This window comes from Homalodisca vitripennis, unplaced genomic scaffold, assembly GCF_021130785.1.
Source record: "Homalodisca vitripennis isolate AUS2020 unplaced genomic scaffold, UT_GWSS_2.1 ScUCBcl_3541;HRSCAF=9127, whole genome shotgun sequence".
NCBI classification, from domain to species: domain Eukaryota; kingdom Metazoa; phylum Arthropoda; class Insecta; order Hemiptera; family Cicadellidae; genus Homalodisca; species Homalodisca vitripennis.
Genome location: NW_025779669.1, coordinates 14,134 through 31,247, shown reverse-complemented (window position 1 = coordinate 31,247; position 17,114 = coordinate 14,134). Strand labels below are relative to the sequence as shown.

Here is a 17,114-nt window from a genome sequence, read left to right as displayed (position 1 = left end):
CGATCTTTTTATAATGCAACACGAAAGAGATTTGAAAAAAGAACATTGGGATGATATTTCTCAAAAATATGAATTATCCGAAGATATGATGAGATTATACATAAACAAATTGAATTGGTATAACATTGCTAAATATCAAAATCTGTCCCCAGAGTTCATTCAAGAAAATATACATTATCAATTAAAAGATCATATGTCTGTTCTTTGTCTCTATCAATACTTGAGTATAAAGTTTTGGATGAAAATAAAGATACAGTTGATTGGAACAATATTATAGATAGTGGTTACTATCCTGTGCAAATTTTATTGAAATATGTGACCGAGATCGCAAAATTTAAGGAAGAGAATCCCGAATATGACGAAGTAGATCATTAAAAATGACTAAAATTTATATCTTTTCTTATAAAAACGTACATTAGATCGATGAAAAAATGATATCTTTCTTATACATGATGTTTAAAATTTGTCTTATTAAATGGCGGACTACAGAAAATATGCTAGTGATATTGAAAGGGCGGAGTTTAAAAATTTCTATCCAATTAGTAAACAACATTTGAATGAACCGAATAAAAGAACTGAGTTTAATATTGATTTTGGAGATAATTTTTGCTCGTCTAACTTCCAGTTTTATATTTCTGGAACTTTAACAAAACAAGATGGTCAAGCATATCTTGGAACTGATAATGTTAGATTAATCGATAATTTTATACCGTTTTTATTTTCTAAGATTGAAGTAAGAAAACACAATAAATTGATAGAAGAAGTCGAAAACTGTGGCCAATTAAGCACTATTAAAGGAACCATTTGTTATTCCAAAAGTGATGTATTTTCAAACAGTTTTGAATCAACTTTTAAATTTGGACAATTTGAAGCGGTCGGTGATTTAGCACATTTCGGCTTAGGATTCTTTGAAAATGTAAATTTTCCAATCTATAAAGGTGGATTTTACATTAGTTTCATAAGAGCTGAAGACGATGATGTGATTCTGAAGACTGCAACTGGAAATGTTATGCCTGTTGATGGCAAAATTACAATTAACGAGTTTTTCATTAGAGTTCCGATGATTTATTACAAAACCACGAGTAAAATTCAGTTGATTGATGAAATTACAAAATCTCAAAACATTATGTTTAATTTTCTAGATTGGCAATGTATTGAGCAAAAAGGTATTTCCGGAACAACTTATTCGTTCGATATCACAAATATTTATAGAAATATCTTCAATCCTAAGTTTGTTATTATAGGTTTTCAAACAGATAGACAGAATAATCAAGAGAAAAATCCTTCAAAGTTTGATAGTTTGAATGTAAAAAATATCAGAGTAAAATTGAACGGTTCTTATTATCCAGATGGATTACAAAATTTAAACATTTCAGGAGGTCTTTTCAGAATCATGTATCAGATGTATCAAGATTTTAAGAAAGTTTACTACAAAAATATGGAAATGTATTATAATCCTAAAGAATTTTTAGCGAATAGACCTATTTATGTCATTGATACAACAAAGAGTTTGACAAATATTTCTGCTTCAAAGAACGATATAATTATCAATATGGATTTTCAAAATGCTGTTACAAACGCGATTTGTTATGTGGTTGTGGTTTCTGAGAAATTTTTAGCCTATGATGTGATTAAGAACGATATTAGAGAAATTCAGTAGTTAATGATGTTCATATTGTTCTCTTTCATTCCTTCTAAAACTTTAAAAATATACTCTTTCGCTGATGAAAAAATCACGATTTCTTCCGGAATAATCTTTGTAATCATAGACAAAATATCCTAAATAGTTAAATAATAAAATAAAATCATTTCTTTTTATCTCGGTAGTTGAAATATAAACATAAACATTTGCGCTGAAAAATTTATATCTCGGCAGAGTTAGTTCCATACCTTCCATTTATTCTTTTTGTAAAAATGGAAGAGTATAATGCCAACTGTTACAAGTGTTCTAATAGAGGAGAAATTATCGATAAAAGATATTTAGTTTGTAGAGGTTGTAATTTAATTTTGTACGAAAGACCTAAACCTAAGAAATTTCGAAATAAACTAACACATTTGAATAATCTGCTTACAAAATTGCAATATGGAGGTAAAAAACAAACACAATTTGTTACAGAATTTAGAAAACAGAATAAAAATGTTTACTTATCTCTTGGAACCGTTGAAAAAATTATTTTCCTTTTCAAAGAATACATTAGGTTTGTAGGTTTAAATACACGCGTTTATTATGAGAAGATTTTACCTATAATCTTTCACTATTTGGACATTGAATTTGACTACGATTTTAAACCTGAAATCTTTGATGATTTTATAGTACATTTGGAGAAATTAAACGAAGAACCTCGTGAAAAGAATGCGGTTTTACTCACATTCTCCCGACTTCTCGAGTGATTGTTAGCAAATTTCATTTTTTCCGTTTATAGATTTTTCATTAAGATTTCTGGATTTTTTCATTAAAACAGCTTAAGAAATTAGAAGCCTACAATGAACAGTAAAACAGATATAGATTCGGTTATTTAACATTCGTGATTTCTCAGATTTGTTTATGGTTCAATGGACAGTATTTTACATTGATTTTCTGACTGTCCCAAAAGTGTCCTAGGACCCTCATATTCATATCTACTCATACATAAATACATATACACAAACACATACATACATAAATACTAAACCAATCAATTATCCCTTTCAAAAAATTCTTCGAATGAATATAGAGATTTATTTAGAAGATACTTTTTAAGTTTAGTTCTGAAGTTATTAGTGTTGTAGTGAGTTTTTAATTCATTCGGTAAATGATTTAGAAACTTTTCCCATGTATGAGGTTTTTCTTTTTATAAAATTCCAAGTGATGAGAATTGGGCTATATAAGGAAGATAAGGAGCCTGTTGAACCATAGGAGTCTGGTTTCTTGTCAAAAATAAGTGCAAGAAATGTGCTGAAGCACTGTTGTGATGGAGGCAATAATTCCCTGTTGTTTGAAACTATGTGCTCTTGAACTGCACAGCATCACATAAGAATGGAGGACATGCCTGTAGTACTGTAGTACTTGGTTGTTCATACTCGTGGAGTCGGTATCAGTAAGAAAGCTGTCAGTATTTCTGATGTTGGTGCCATAAGCGAGACTTCTTTGGTCTCTGATATGGAATACTTCCACTGTGATGGATTTGGTTTCTGTGTTAAACCTGTACACCTCAAGACTCATCACCATTGATTATGGTGTTCATGAAGTAGGGGTTTGTGGAATCCAGCTTGTCCTATGATAATAGAATACAAAGTGGTTTTGCATTTACAACACAAATTTTGCAACCACTCTTTTTATTGCCAAAATTGCAATCTGAAATGAATGTCCTGAAGGACACTTCCTCTAAAATTTCTCATACAATTACATGACAATTTCATCAAGTTTTCACTTTGGTATATCGATGACCAATGTAAGCGTGAGTCACCATTGACGTGTAGACACCTTGTAATCTTGTACCACTCTTGAATGTCTGTGTGATGTCCATACCATCAGTTGTCGAAGAAAGCCATCTGAATCTTCCAAATGGTTTCTATTTTTTTCAGATAAAGAAGAGGGCGATAATCTTACACTACTTGTCTTCAGGGGCCAGTAATGAGGAGAGTCGATACAGTACAAGATTGATGGTATTGATAAATAGTGCAACGATCAAAGGCAGAATTTGAACTAACGAAGGTCCAAAGTTTAACTTCTTACACTGTTTGGTTATCGACTCTCCATCAGAATTGTCTGTTTACAGCTTCTAGCAAAATTTCATGCAGTAACACTGCTCAAAATTATTCTGTAATTTTCCTTGCAATAAAAGAATATACCAGAACACTACACACTACTTCACTCAAATGCCGCCAGCCAGCGATAGACTTTCTTCCACAGATGGGAAGAAATTCAGTCATATGCACGAAGGTTCAAGATCGGCTAATGCAAGCCTGTTTGATTCATAAACATCAGGTTTTCCGGAAAAAAATAAGATTAGATATTTTTCTAACAAACATGTAGAATGCATTAACTACTTACTACTACGAGCTGTGGTAAAAATGACTTACACTTTTTTTGCCAGATTTCGATATGTAATAATTTTCAGTTTCTCAATGATAAGATAGATGCCACTCTTGATGAAAAAAGTCTGATGCTGCTGCATTGCATTCGACAGTTCTGAAATACATCCTCGCTTCACAGCCACCACCACTTCCCACAGCTGCAGTAAGTCATATTTTTTCAGAACTTCCCTTGTTGGCATGTAACCCTGAAAAATTAACAATTGAACACGATAAAACAAGGCCAAAAGAGTTGTTTATGCAAACCAAAATGCAGATGATTATCATAAGTATTATTTTTATACATAACACAAATATTATGCATAACACTCAGGAATGCTTTACAAAATAAATGTTTGACATAGGTTTTAATACTGTTAATTAGTTTATAGTTAATTTATTCATAGCTGAAAATATTAATACTGTTATTTAGAATAGAGCTTATTTATTTGTTAGCAAATCATTTTAGCTAGAATCTTGTTAAATCTATTAGTACTAACGATGGGAGACCGAAAAAAGGGAAATTTCTGACTATGTCATCTGTCTTACCAGCATAGCTGGATCTTGTAAGATGTAATATGACAATAAACATTCATTCATTCATTCATTCATTAAATATAAGAGGGTTTTATCTAATCGATAATTAAACTATATCATTTTATATTTTTATTTAAACAATTGTTAACATATTTCTCAATAATTTTGAATTTGTTATGTTAATGATATATTTGGAGTGTTCAATAAATATGAAAACCTTGAAAACTTTAAAAATCAACTGAATTAATTTTACTCCAGCATAAAATTTACTTAAGAAATTAAATCAATCAATTTACTCCCACTTGTAGATTTACCGATTCAGAAACACATGAATTATCACAAATAATAGAGGCTGAACACATTTCGGATAACCAATATGTGCGATAATACAATATATTGATATGTAAAACTTCCCGAGAACCAAACAAAGTTACACTAAAATTTACTGTATTATTTTATAATATGTACAGAACTAGAAATATTTGACAATCAATATTATATAATTTTCTTTGTTCTTGCAAGACAAGCAATGAGCAATAATGGGGAAACAGGGTTTGCTGCTGTCAGCAATAATTGGAGTTGCCATGTGCCCAAATTATTTGTTCTTTCTCTAGTTCGATTAGACAATACTAAACTATTCATTACTTCTTAAGTCATTACCCAGGTTACCTATAATTAAAGTCCTGATAATCAGCTTTTCACTGCTTGAAATTAAACATACTCAATATAACAAACTCCAGCAAATTAGATTCTGCCCTTTACCAGTTCTAAGGAGTGTTCCACAAGGATATGTCCTAGAGCCTGTCTTTCACTTTTTTACTAATGTTTACTAAAGTATCTGGAAGAATTCAACACAACCTTAATGTATGCTGATGGCACAGTCTTACTTCTGTCTGAAAAATCTGCAGAACAACTAGAGATCCATTCATGCATTGCAATGAACATGGCTATGCAGTATTGCCAAAATAACAAAGTGGTAGTCAATGAAACTAAGACTCAGCAAAACATAACGGGCAGCAAAAAAGATCAGCTCATTTTCCTAGTGTTAAGGTGGCAACAGATACTTGGGAATTATAGATAAAAAGCTAAGCTGGACACAACATATTGACAATCTAAGCTGGACACAGCGTATTGACAATCTAAGCTGGACACAGCGTATTGACAATCTAAGCTGGACACAGCGTATTGACAATCTAAGCTGGACACAGCGTATTGACAATCTAAGCTGGATACAGCGTATTGACAATCTAAGCTGGACACAGCGTATTGACAATCTAAGCTGGACACAGCGTATTGACAATCTAAGCTGGACACAGCGTATAGACAATCTAAGCTGGACACAGCGTATTGACAATCTAAGCTGGACACAGCGTATTGACAATCTAAGCTGGACACAGCGTATTGACAAGCTAAGCTGGACACAGCGTATTGACAAGCAAAGCTGGGCACTGCGTATTGACAAGCTAAGCTGGGCACTGCGTATTGACAATCTAAGCTGGACACAGCGTATTGACAAGCTAAGCTGGACACAGCGTATTGACAAGCTAAGCTGGACACAGCGTATTGACAAGCTAAGCTGGACACAGCGTATTGACAATCTAAGCTGGACACCGCGTATTGACAAGCTAAGCTGGACACAGCGTATTGACAAGCTAAGCTGGGCACAGCGTATTGACAAGCTAAGCTGGACACAGCGTATTGACAAGCTAAGCTGGACACAGCGTATTGACAAGCTAAGCTGGACACAGCGTATTGACAAGCTAAGCTGGACACAGCGTATTGACAATCTAAGCTGGACACCGCGTATTGACAAGCTAAGCTGGACACAGCGTATTGACAAGCTAAGCTGGACACAGCGTATTGACAATCTAAGCTGGATACAGCGTATTGACAATCTAAGCTGGACACAGCGTATTGACAATCTAAGCTGGACACAGCGTATTGACAATCTAAGCTGGACACAGCGTATTGACAATCTAAGCTGGACACAGCGTATTGACAATCTAAGCTGGACACAGCGTATTGACAATCTAAGCTGGATACAGCGTATTGACAATCTAAGCTGGACACAGCGTATTGACAATCTAAGCTGGACACAGCGTATTGACAATCTAAGCTGGACACAGCGTATAGACAAATCTAAGCTGGACACAGCGTATTGACAATCTAAGCTGGACACAGCGTATTGACAATCTAAGCTGGACACAGCGTATTGACAAGCTAAGCTGGACACAGCGTATTGACAAGCAAAGCTGGGCACTGCGTATTGACAAGCTAAGCTGGGCACTGCGTATTGACAATCTAAGCTGGACACAGCGTATTGACAAGCTAAGCTGGACACAGCGTATTGACAAGCTAAGCTGGACACAGCGTATTGACAAGCTAAGCTGGACACAGCGTATTGACAATCTAAGCTGGACACCGCGTATTGACAAGCTAAGCTGGACACAGCGTATTGACAAGCTAAGCTGGGCACAGCGTATTGACAAGCTAAGCTGGACACAGCGTATTGACAAGCTAAGCTGGACACAGCGTATTGACAAGCTAAGCTGGACACAGCGTATTGACAAGCTAAGCTGGACACAGCGTATTGACAATCTAAGCTGGACACCGCGTATTGACAAGCTAAGCTGGACACAGCGTATTGACAAGCTAAGCTGGACACAGCGTATTGACAATCTAAGCTGGACACAGCGTATTGACAAGCTAAGCTGGGCACAGCGTATTGACAAGCTAAGCTGGGCACAGCGTATTGACAAGCTAAGCTGGACACAGCGTATTGACAAGCTAAGCTGGACACAGCGTATTGACAAGCTAAGCTGGACACAGCGTATTGACAATCTAAGCTGGACACAGCGTATTGACAAGCTAAGATGGACACAGTGAATTGACAAGCTAAGCTGGGCACTGCGTATTGACAAGCTAAGCTGGGCACTGCGTATTGACAATTTAAGCTGGACACAGCGTATTGACAAGCTAAGCTGGACACAGTGTATTGACAAGCTAAGCTGGACACAGCGTATTGACAAGCTAAGCTGGGCACAGCGTATTGACAAGCTAAGCTGGACACAGCGTATTGACAAGCTAAGCTGGACACAGCGTATTGACAAGCTAAGCTGGACACAGCGTATTGACAATCTAAGCTGGACACAGCGTATTGACAAGCTAAGATGGACACAGTGAATTGACAAGCTAAGCTGGACACAGCGTATTGACAAGCTAAGCTGGACACAACATATTGACAAGCTAAGCTGGACACAGCGTATTGACAAGCTAAGCTGGACACAGCGTATTGACAAGCTAAGCTGGGCACAGCGTATTGACAAGCTAAGCTGGACACAACATATTGACAAGCTAAGCTGGGCACAGCGTATTGACAAGCTAAGCTGGACACAGCGTATTGACAAGCTAAGCTGGACACAGCGTATTGACAATCTAAGCTGGACACAGCGTATTGACAAGCTAAGATGGACACAGTGAATTGACAAGCTAAGCTGGACACAGCGTATTGACAATCTAAGCTGGACACAGCGTATTGACAATCTAAGCTGGACACAGCGTATTGACAAGCTAAGCTGGACACAGCGTATTGACAATCTAAGCTGGACACAGCATATTGACAAGCTAAGCTGGACATAGCATATTGACAATCTAAGTAGAAAACTGATACTGAGATCTATATTATAAGAGGGACTAACAAAAATAAGTGGCAGCCACTGCTAAATCAGCATACTGATGTTTGCAACTCATCTTCGCTATGGTCTCTTAGTGTGGGGAAAATTTAACAGGCAACTTACAACACATCTTAGTGTGTTGTCATCCATCCTTTATCAATTTATCAATACTAATGGTTGTAGCACTGTATACCCTGGAGGCAGTAACATTTATACATGGAAATAAAGCTGAGGAATCATTTACTAGAAGAGCTCGAGAAGTGTAAAGCAAATAGTTTAAAGAGTGAAGTAAAGAAGTGGTTGCTACAAAATACCTTGTACACTATTAAAGAGTATTTTGGGAGAAATTTTGTAAATCTGATGAAAACTGAAGACCAATACAAAACTGATACATAAATACACTCAACTTAACACTAATTAACCTAAATACACTCAACTCAACATTAATTAATCTAATATTTAACTTCACTTTGTAAATACATCTTACGAATAATCCTTTTCAATTTTTAAATAAACTACTGTTGAAAGGGAAAATCCTAATTAAATAGATATGAACAAAATTTATCTGGTAAATCACATGAAATCTAACTACTGTAGTTACTGAAGTTCGAACTGTTAGTGTTAATATTGACCGAATATGGAATGGCTGAATGCCCATGCCTCATTCAGCAATTGATGTAATATTAACAGAACCTAACAACATGTTTTGATACGCTTTCTGCATAGTATAAATTACTTATGGTGTTCAATTTAGCCTTATCTCAGATTTTCTCAATTAATATCAAAGAGGCAGTGGAAATTTGTCTCTTATTGTTGTTTAATAATTATAGTGTATTGTTCAGCTTTATTACTATCAAAACTAAATGTTTGGATGGTTATATGACAGTGACATTCATGTGTGGTATTGTATGTTTGACTATTAAAATATTTTTTTAACTTACCAATAGAATTTTAACAGGAACTAAATTCAACAAAATCCATCTTTTGTTCTTCTTTGACATTACATGGCACTCAGTAAAAGCATATGTTAAGTACTCGTTAGCTGAAAGAGAAAGAACAGTTATTCATTAATAACAATGTATATACATATAAATCTATAGACACAAATGTGCACACACACAAAGAACAGCAAGACAATTATTTTCCATATTTTATGCAAATTGTAAATTAGGAATTGTCATAATAATAATATTAATAAAATTATTGTCTGATAGAAATAACATTATCATTAGAAATACAGAAACTATCGATCCAAAGACCATCATCTACTTCATTCTACCATTTCCATTATAAGAGGTGGATGCCATGACTTAAACTTGTATGCAGAAGTCACATCAAGCTAAACCTGAACTGTAAGGTTGGATACGCTCCATTACTGAATCTTTCCATGTTTGTCGGCTCCAATGGGGTTATGCATTATGTTACAATAAGAATTTCGTGCACTCTGGTCAAATTCATCCAATCCTGTTTTTAAGCTTCTCAAGTTTCTCACAGTAGATATTAGAATTGATGGTTTGACCACGTGGTAAGTATTCGGCCATAATCATACCTTGTGAATCCTGAAGAAAGGTCAGCACAAGCTTTCTGGCCCTTGCATAACTTTTAACTTTCGTAGAGTATGTGTCTCTTCTGTGTTTGTACTTCTTCAATTGAATTTTCCTCCAGATCTAATAATAAAACCAGGTTTCATCTCCAGTTGTGACGTTACACAAAAATCATTTCCTTCGTTTTCATTTTAGTGACGATTTGTCATCTACTTTGAAGACGCCAAGCTTTCATTTCAGGAGTAAGCATTGTCAGCACCCAAAGAGCACCGTACCCTAAGTTGTGAACCATTTGACTAACTTGTTCTTTAGAGATATAAAGAAGAGAGGCAATTTCTTGTTGTTCTATTCGTCTCAGGCAATGTTCAATGTTATGTTCAAGATTTGTTAATTTTCCCGAATAAGCAGATCAACATGAGACTGATTTTCATATGTTGTCACAATCTCTCGATGGTTAGATTGAGAAGCATCCTCCACATTTAATTTTTCATGTTCCAAACTTTTTAGCTCTTAAAAACCACTTTCTAACACAACTAATATCCATAGTTTCATCACCATACTCATTTGTAATCGTTGATGAATTTCTATAGCAAGGAACTGAATTACTGCTTTTTGTTTTAACCGCAATGGAAAATTTGTCTCACTCGTCTTATATGAGAACATGAGACTAAAGTGACAGATCAAAATGACACGTGGCACTCTTCTAACTGACCTAAGTCTGATAAGGTATATTCACTAAAGTAATGTGTTTTTGACCTTATCAGCTGATCCTCATTCTTCTGAAATCCTTGCTGTACATAAATTAAAGTTGAGAAGAAATTATATCAAATAAAGAAATTACAGAATCTATTTAATTCTTCTGAAATATAATAGAATTCTAATTTTTGAGAAATTTAGACTATAAGAGAGTATTACAAATTTGTATGAAAAGAAATAATGGCACAACATATTACCTGTAGAATAATCACTGTAGAACATTGCCATTCTGCCGACAAAGTACCTGTAGGTGATCTGTTGGCTCAATGAAAACCTGTCTTTCAAGGGTGACGAGTCGATTGCTCTTATCAATGGCTTCATCAGATGCAGTTTATTGATACGAAAGTAAACTTTAAACAATTGGTTTACAAGAGACATCATCCCCCACTTCTTGGTATCATGTTCTGATGTTCGACTACAACCAAAGATTTGTTAATGTAGTCTACTCTTTGTAACATAACAATAAATATAGATCTAACGTAAGGGGTTACAATTATAAATATACAATACTTGATATAGTAATGTGTTAAACAAGTCAAATAGTTAAAGAACATTGGAGATAGTATTTATTAAACACATACTTTAATAATTTGAGCTTCCAAGGAAAATATTGTGATAAGCTTTTTTCCAAAATTGCTGCTCATACAATAGGTGGTCTTCAGCATATTCAAATAGGTGGTGGCTGTAAAGTCAGATTGTACTTTGAATCTGAGTTACAGAAAACTCAGGTTAGATCCTATCAGGCACTCTTGCACTTTTTACTAGTACTTTTGAACTTCTGTTTGATAAGATCCTTGCACAGGCCATTGACCATCAAGGAAAGACAGAAAAAAGAGATGAATTTAATTAGCTATGTTCAGAGGAAATTAAACAAAAAGTGTTTTTTTATGTTAAAATATTAAAATTATCTTATTGATTTTAAATACATTGATCAGTTAAAAAAAATAATTCATTGGGGATTACATACAATCAGAGGAGCTGTAACACTTTTTGGATTGAATAAGATACAATTTTGTTCACAATGTATATCTGGCACTCAAGATCAAGTAGATAATGTTGACAAAATAAATGTTGGTGGAAGCTTTTTGCACAGTCATGCATTTATTAATAACTAGTGTCTAAATAAATACATGTATTATGATTTGTGATCTTAAAATTGCAAACTTATGGAAATTGCCACTGGTTATAAAGGTTAACAGTTCATTAAAATAATTGAGTTCAATTAATGAACACAAGGAGAGAATGAGTTAGTATGTGTATAGAAGGTTATACCTATCCTCCCAATAACTAGTAGACGAAACACTCTCACAGTATCAAGTGTCCAAATCAGCCCTAAGACCTAAGTACACACACGAAAAAAGAAATCTTAAAACTAAGTATGAGGATTAGTTACACACTCACAGCTTACATGACATTCACAAGATCTTTAAAATTCGCCAGTTATTACAAAATAGAATCCAAATTTACAAAATTGTTTGCAATGCCATTACATCTAACTTCTGAGTAACACACCCAAAAATAGAGCAAATGAAAATGATCACTAGGATATCTGTCATGCTGATACATCATAACCATCCGGAACTCTATAAAAAACAAGTCAGTCAAACTGAGTTCCTTTTGCATGTTTACTTTACCTAATTCTAAAAACTTCAAGACCGTCCACAAAAAGAATTGCTTGTACATACTCAAGATAGCTTCAAGAAAGAAAATCAAGAAATTTATTTATAATAAACATTTACAATCTTGGGTCCCAACAAATTACAGATAATTTATCGTTGGGTTCCCATCTTTACTATACACAACATCCTAATATAAATGTGTTCTAATCACAAAAAGAAAACCGATTGAAACGCGCTTTTGGCGTCGGTGCTTTCAGCCATTACCAATGGAATGCACAACCAGACTACAGATAAAGTAATAGCATAAACATAGTGCCTGGATTAAACCATTGTATAACATACATGATCGACATATTCTATATTCACGACCATCTACTACTAATTCCATTGAAATTTATTACAATATGTCAACAATAGTTCAATATAATGTATCACCTGCAACAAACACACACACACACACACACACTTTATTCTGTAAGAATATAACTCCAATTTCAATGTATAAGATAGAACACCATTCACAGGTACAATTATATGAAAGGTTATACAATATAATCTATTTTCCTAAGCCTAAACGTTCACCAGTCTACTCATCACTTTCCATTTCAAGTAGCCAATCAAGTATGTAAGGTTTAGCAACGTAAAATTTTTTTAATTTTAGCAGTTCTATAGGTATTTGATTAAATATTTTTGGAATAATGTAACTCAGCGAATTTTTCCCGTATGTATTACAAAATGTCGGCAGTTTATATTTATCTAATTTCCTAAATGCATAGCACGTTTTTGTGTTTTTCTGTTTTAAACGAATCAGATAAGTAGTATTTTTGAATGATTTTGAATTTTAAAAGTTGTTTGGCATTTAAGGTATTGTATCTGTATAGTAAAAGGCTATCAGGAATTTGGAAATTGCGCTGCAATTGTGGCACGCCCACCATTTGATATAGTGTTCTTCTTTGCAAGATATCCACCCGGTTTATGATGGACTTAGAGGCTGTACCCCATACCTCTACCCCATACCGCATCAAGGATTCAAACATCGACTTATAAATAGCTTGATTGCTGAACCGGGAAGGGTACTTCTTAAGCAGTAGATTTTCGCAGATACAGCTTTTAATCTTTTTATCAATTTGTTTATATGCAATTCCCATTTCAATTTGTGGTCTATAGTGATGCCCAAATAATTTGTTTCCGTAGCCACTTTTAAACTTTGACACAAACAACTGTTTTCATTATGGTTATATAAGCAAACACAGTCATGGCTTTTAACTATTGGAGGTCGATCAGGAATATTATGAGAGGAATGAAAGTTTATTACGAGGGTTTTTTTTAGAATTTATAATTAGTTTTCTGTCGTGAGCCCATCTAAGCATTACATTATAATCAAAAGAAATGAGGGATTCTGCCAGATAGAAGTCCTTGTGAGCCACCACGAGTGCTGTGTCATTAGCGTACATAAACAAATGTCCATGAAAATTTTGTTTTGAAAGACTATTAACATATATATTAAATAGAATTGGGGCCAGAACCCTACCTTGTGGGACTCCTTGGTTAGCTACTCTGTATGAACTATATTCATTGGAAATTTTAACAGAAAATGGTCTATTTTCCAGGTAACTTGCGAACCACTTTAAGATGTAGGATTCAATTCCGATATGTTTTAATTCATCCAGAAGTATGGCACGGTCAAGTGTATCGAATGCTTTTGAGTAATCGACAAAAATGGCTAAAACCTGCTTTCTGGAATTTAAATGATAATTTATAAAATTTGTAAAATCAAGCAACAAAGTCTCTGTCCCTTTATTTTTTCTGAAACCATGCTGGTTTTCACAAATTATTTTATTTTCTTCCAAATATTTATTTAGAAAGTGTGCAACATATTTCTCGAATATTTTATCCATGACCGATAAAATAGCTACAGGCCGGTAATTTGAGGTTAAGTTTCTGGATCCTGACTTAAAAATTGGTCTTATAATAGCAACTTTAAGATTGTCTGGGAAGATTCCTGATTTAAGTGACAATCTTATAAGGCTGCATATTACATCACAAATCTTTTCCTGCGCCATTTGAATGTCCTTTACTCTTATTCCGTCAATTCCTGGGGATTTTTTATTGCTTAGTGACTGGATAATTTTACGAATAAATAAATTATTTGGCTTAGGTATGTAAAAGTTTTGAGTAGGTCTAAAAGAGCCAGTTGAATGTGTTAGCTTTGCTGGGCAAACATGATTGAGATCCTTAACACTTTTTTCAAAAAAATCCGCAAATTCGTTTTGTATGGTATCCGGGGTGACAACGTTCAAAAAAGCTCGTGATATGTTATCGTCTAGGTTTTCACGGGTTTTATTTCCAAGCATAGCATTTATACAATTCCATTGCTTTTTCATATCATTTCAGACGTTATAAAATTCGCTATAAACGTAATCTCTTTTTGTTGTAAAAATCAATCTGTTTATTTTATTTCGAAATTTTACGTAGTCACAACGATATTTTAAATTGCTTGGAGAATGCTTCCATTTTTTAAACATCCTATCTCGTTCCTTTATTTTCTTAAAAAGGAAGTCAGTCATCCAAGGTTTTTTAACTCTGAAGCGAGATGTTTCTGTAGACTTTGTTGTTATTACTATTTTTTTACTCCTTTCATAGACATTTTAAAAAATTTTTAACACCTTTTCGTAATATGAATTTGGATTATTATCTGTATGTACAGTTGGCCAGGTCACCTGAGTCAAAAGCCTATGAACAGAAATATTACTTAGAATAGTTTGCTTCGAAACATCATGACCTCCAGAACCTTGGTCGTTAATCATAGCGCATGCTATAAGATAGTGGTCAGCTGGTTTATAGGTAATAACTGCTGGAAATATCCTCCAAGGATCGGATCTAATGCAAATATGGTCGATGAACGATGAAACTAAAACGTTATTTCGAATTTCTTCTCTTGTATTAATATCGATGCAATTCACGAGCCCATAAGAGGTTAAAATCGATTCATATTGAACTATACGAGATGATGCAGCATGATTTAAATTAAGATTAATGTCACCGACTAATACAAGTCTCTCCTTCCTATTACATTGACTCAGCAACATATCTAGCTCATCCAAAAACGACCTCTCATTGGTGATTGGTGGTCTGTAAATGTGTAAAATCTGTATGCATTGATTTTTAAAAATGTTTACATTAAACGCCATGAACTCACATTCAGTTATTCTGACATCAGACAAAATCGGAGAAGAATAACAGACAATTTTTTATGAATATACACCGCCAGGCCCCCTCCCCTTCTTGACTCTCTGCATCTAAACCAACAGTTATAATCTGGTATTTGGAAGATATCAGTTAGCGATGAATCTATATCTATTTCTGATATTAACCCTTTGATGCATGATTTTTTTAAACTGTAGTAGAAAAAAAATATTTGTTTTACTACAGTTTTTTAGATGAAGTAAAAAATAGTTTAAAAAATATTTTTTTTAAATAAGGGGTTTTTAACAGGTTTTTTTGGTATGTTACACCTGAGTTACAACATGCGTTACTCCAAAAGTAATTTTTGTGTAGTATGTTACACTTGAGACAACATCATGCAAACAAAGAAGTTTTCATACAGCAAACTAATAATAGCATCCATAAACAGGATTTTTTTAAACTCAAGTTTTAAGTGACAAACTTTATTTACAAGTTTAAAAATTGTATAATCAACTTGAATTCAAGTGTGGTATGCTTTAAAACAGTTTTTTTTTGGAATGGAAGCACAGGTTTAGGTTGCACTTGCTGCACTTTACGTTTGTGTTTCCTTTACAATTGTCCCATTTTTACATCGGTTCCTCTTATCGTCCCAGATTGGCCAATGGTCGGTTCTGTCCTTCACTACAGGGAAAGGAGGGTCTGGGAGCTGAAGAAGCTTTCATCCTCTTCTTTACTTCTGGATCGTTTCTGGGATGACGACGGCCTTCCTCTTTTAGGAGTTTCCTTCATACCTATACTGCACAGGGTGAACAGCCAGTTCAGTCCTAAACTCCTTTTGGCTTACTTTTGTTTTCTTTCTTGCATGGAAGAATGAAGAATCCAAGCGTTTACTACCGCCATATCAACTAAGTGGTTACAGCAGTCGAAAATACCACTTCTTGCTCTTCATTCGTATGTGGTGTCTGCCAATATGGGAGTCCATTTGGTCAACTCCACCCATGTGCCTGTTGTAGATTTTTACTACCTTTGGACATGAAAATTTCACTATATTTCTTATTCTTCCTGTCATACCTCTTTATCTTTTCAAGTGGGAGAGCTCCACAGAAAGTAGAACCAAGCGTGACAACCTGGTTGTCGTGCCAACAAACGACACTTATAGGAGTGTCCATCAACGACTGTGATCCACTCCATCACAAGTTCCCCTCGAACTTTTTATCATAATTGGATTTTTCTTCGAAAGGGCAATCCGGAAGTCTGTCCCTGCGAAAAGTACCCAGCATGAATATCCCTTCTTTGTGGAGGTATGAAAACAAGGGCAGACTTGAGTAGTAGTTATCACAATATATGGCATAATTGACATTTCTTGGGACCTCTCTTGCTAATCTTACTACAAGATTTCCAGTAGTACCAAGATCCAGGTTCCCCATTCAAAGGTGCCTCTGACTGACCAGTATAAAATTTCAAATTTGTAAGCAAAGCCTTTATCATCGCAAATAACGTAAAGTTTGTAGCCCCATTTATGGGGTTTGTTTGGATTATACAACCTCATGTAATGTTTTGTCTTTGTAGCACAAGTTTGCTCATCAATTGATAACGTGGCTCTCATTGGGATAGACAAGAATTTTGAATTGAGATGATCAATAACTGGCCTCAGTTTATAGAGACGATCACGATTTGGGTCGGTTGGTGCTTCTTGTTGGGAGTTATCATTGAAATGCAAATTTGAGCGCATGTTTTCAAACGTT

General features: G+C 34.6%; 1 protein-coding gene across 1 annotated transcript in view; it reads right to left on the bottom strand.

Moving 5' to 3' along the window:
* The window catches only part of LOC124372585 (PCI domain-containing protein 2-like), a 42,761-nt gene that overhangs the window by 13,179 nt on the left and 12,468 nt on the right, over window positions 1-17,114 (bottom strand). Inside the window, exons 5-7 of the mRNA XM_046830991.1 lie at window positions 10,762-10,979; window positions 9,206-9,306; window positions 4,063-4,262 (exon numbers count right to left, since the gene is read on the bottom strand). Coding sequence (XP_046686947.1) covers window positions 4,063-4,262; window positions 9,206-9,306; window positions 10,762-10,979 — 519 coding nt within the window. The remainder of the gene's footprint in view (window positions 1-4,062; window positions 4,263-9,205; window positions 9,307-10,761; window positions 10,980-17,114) is intronic.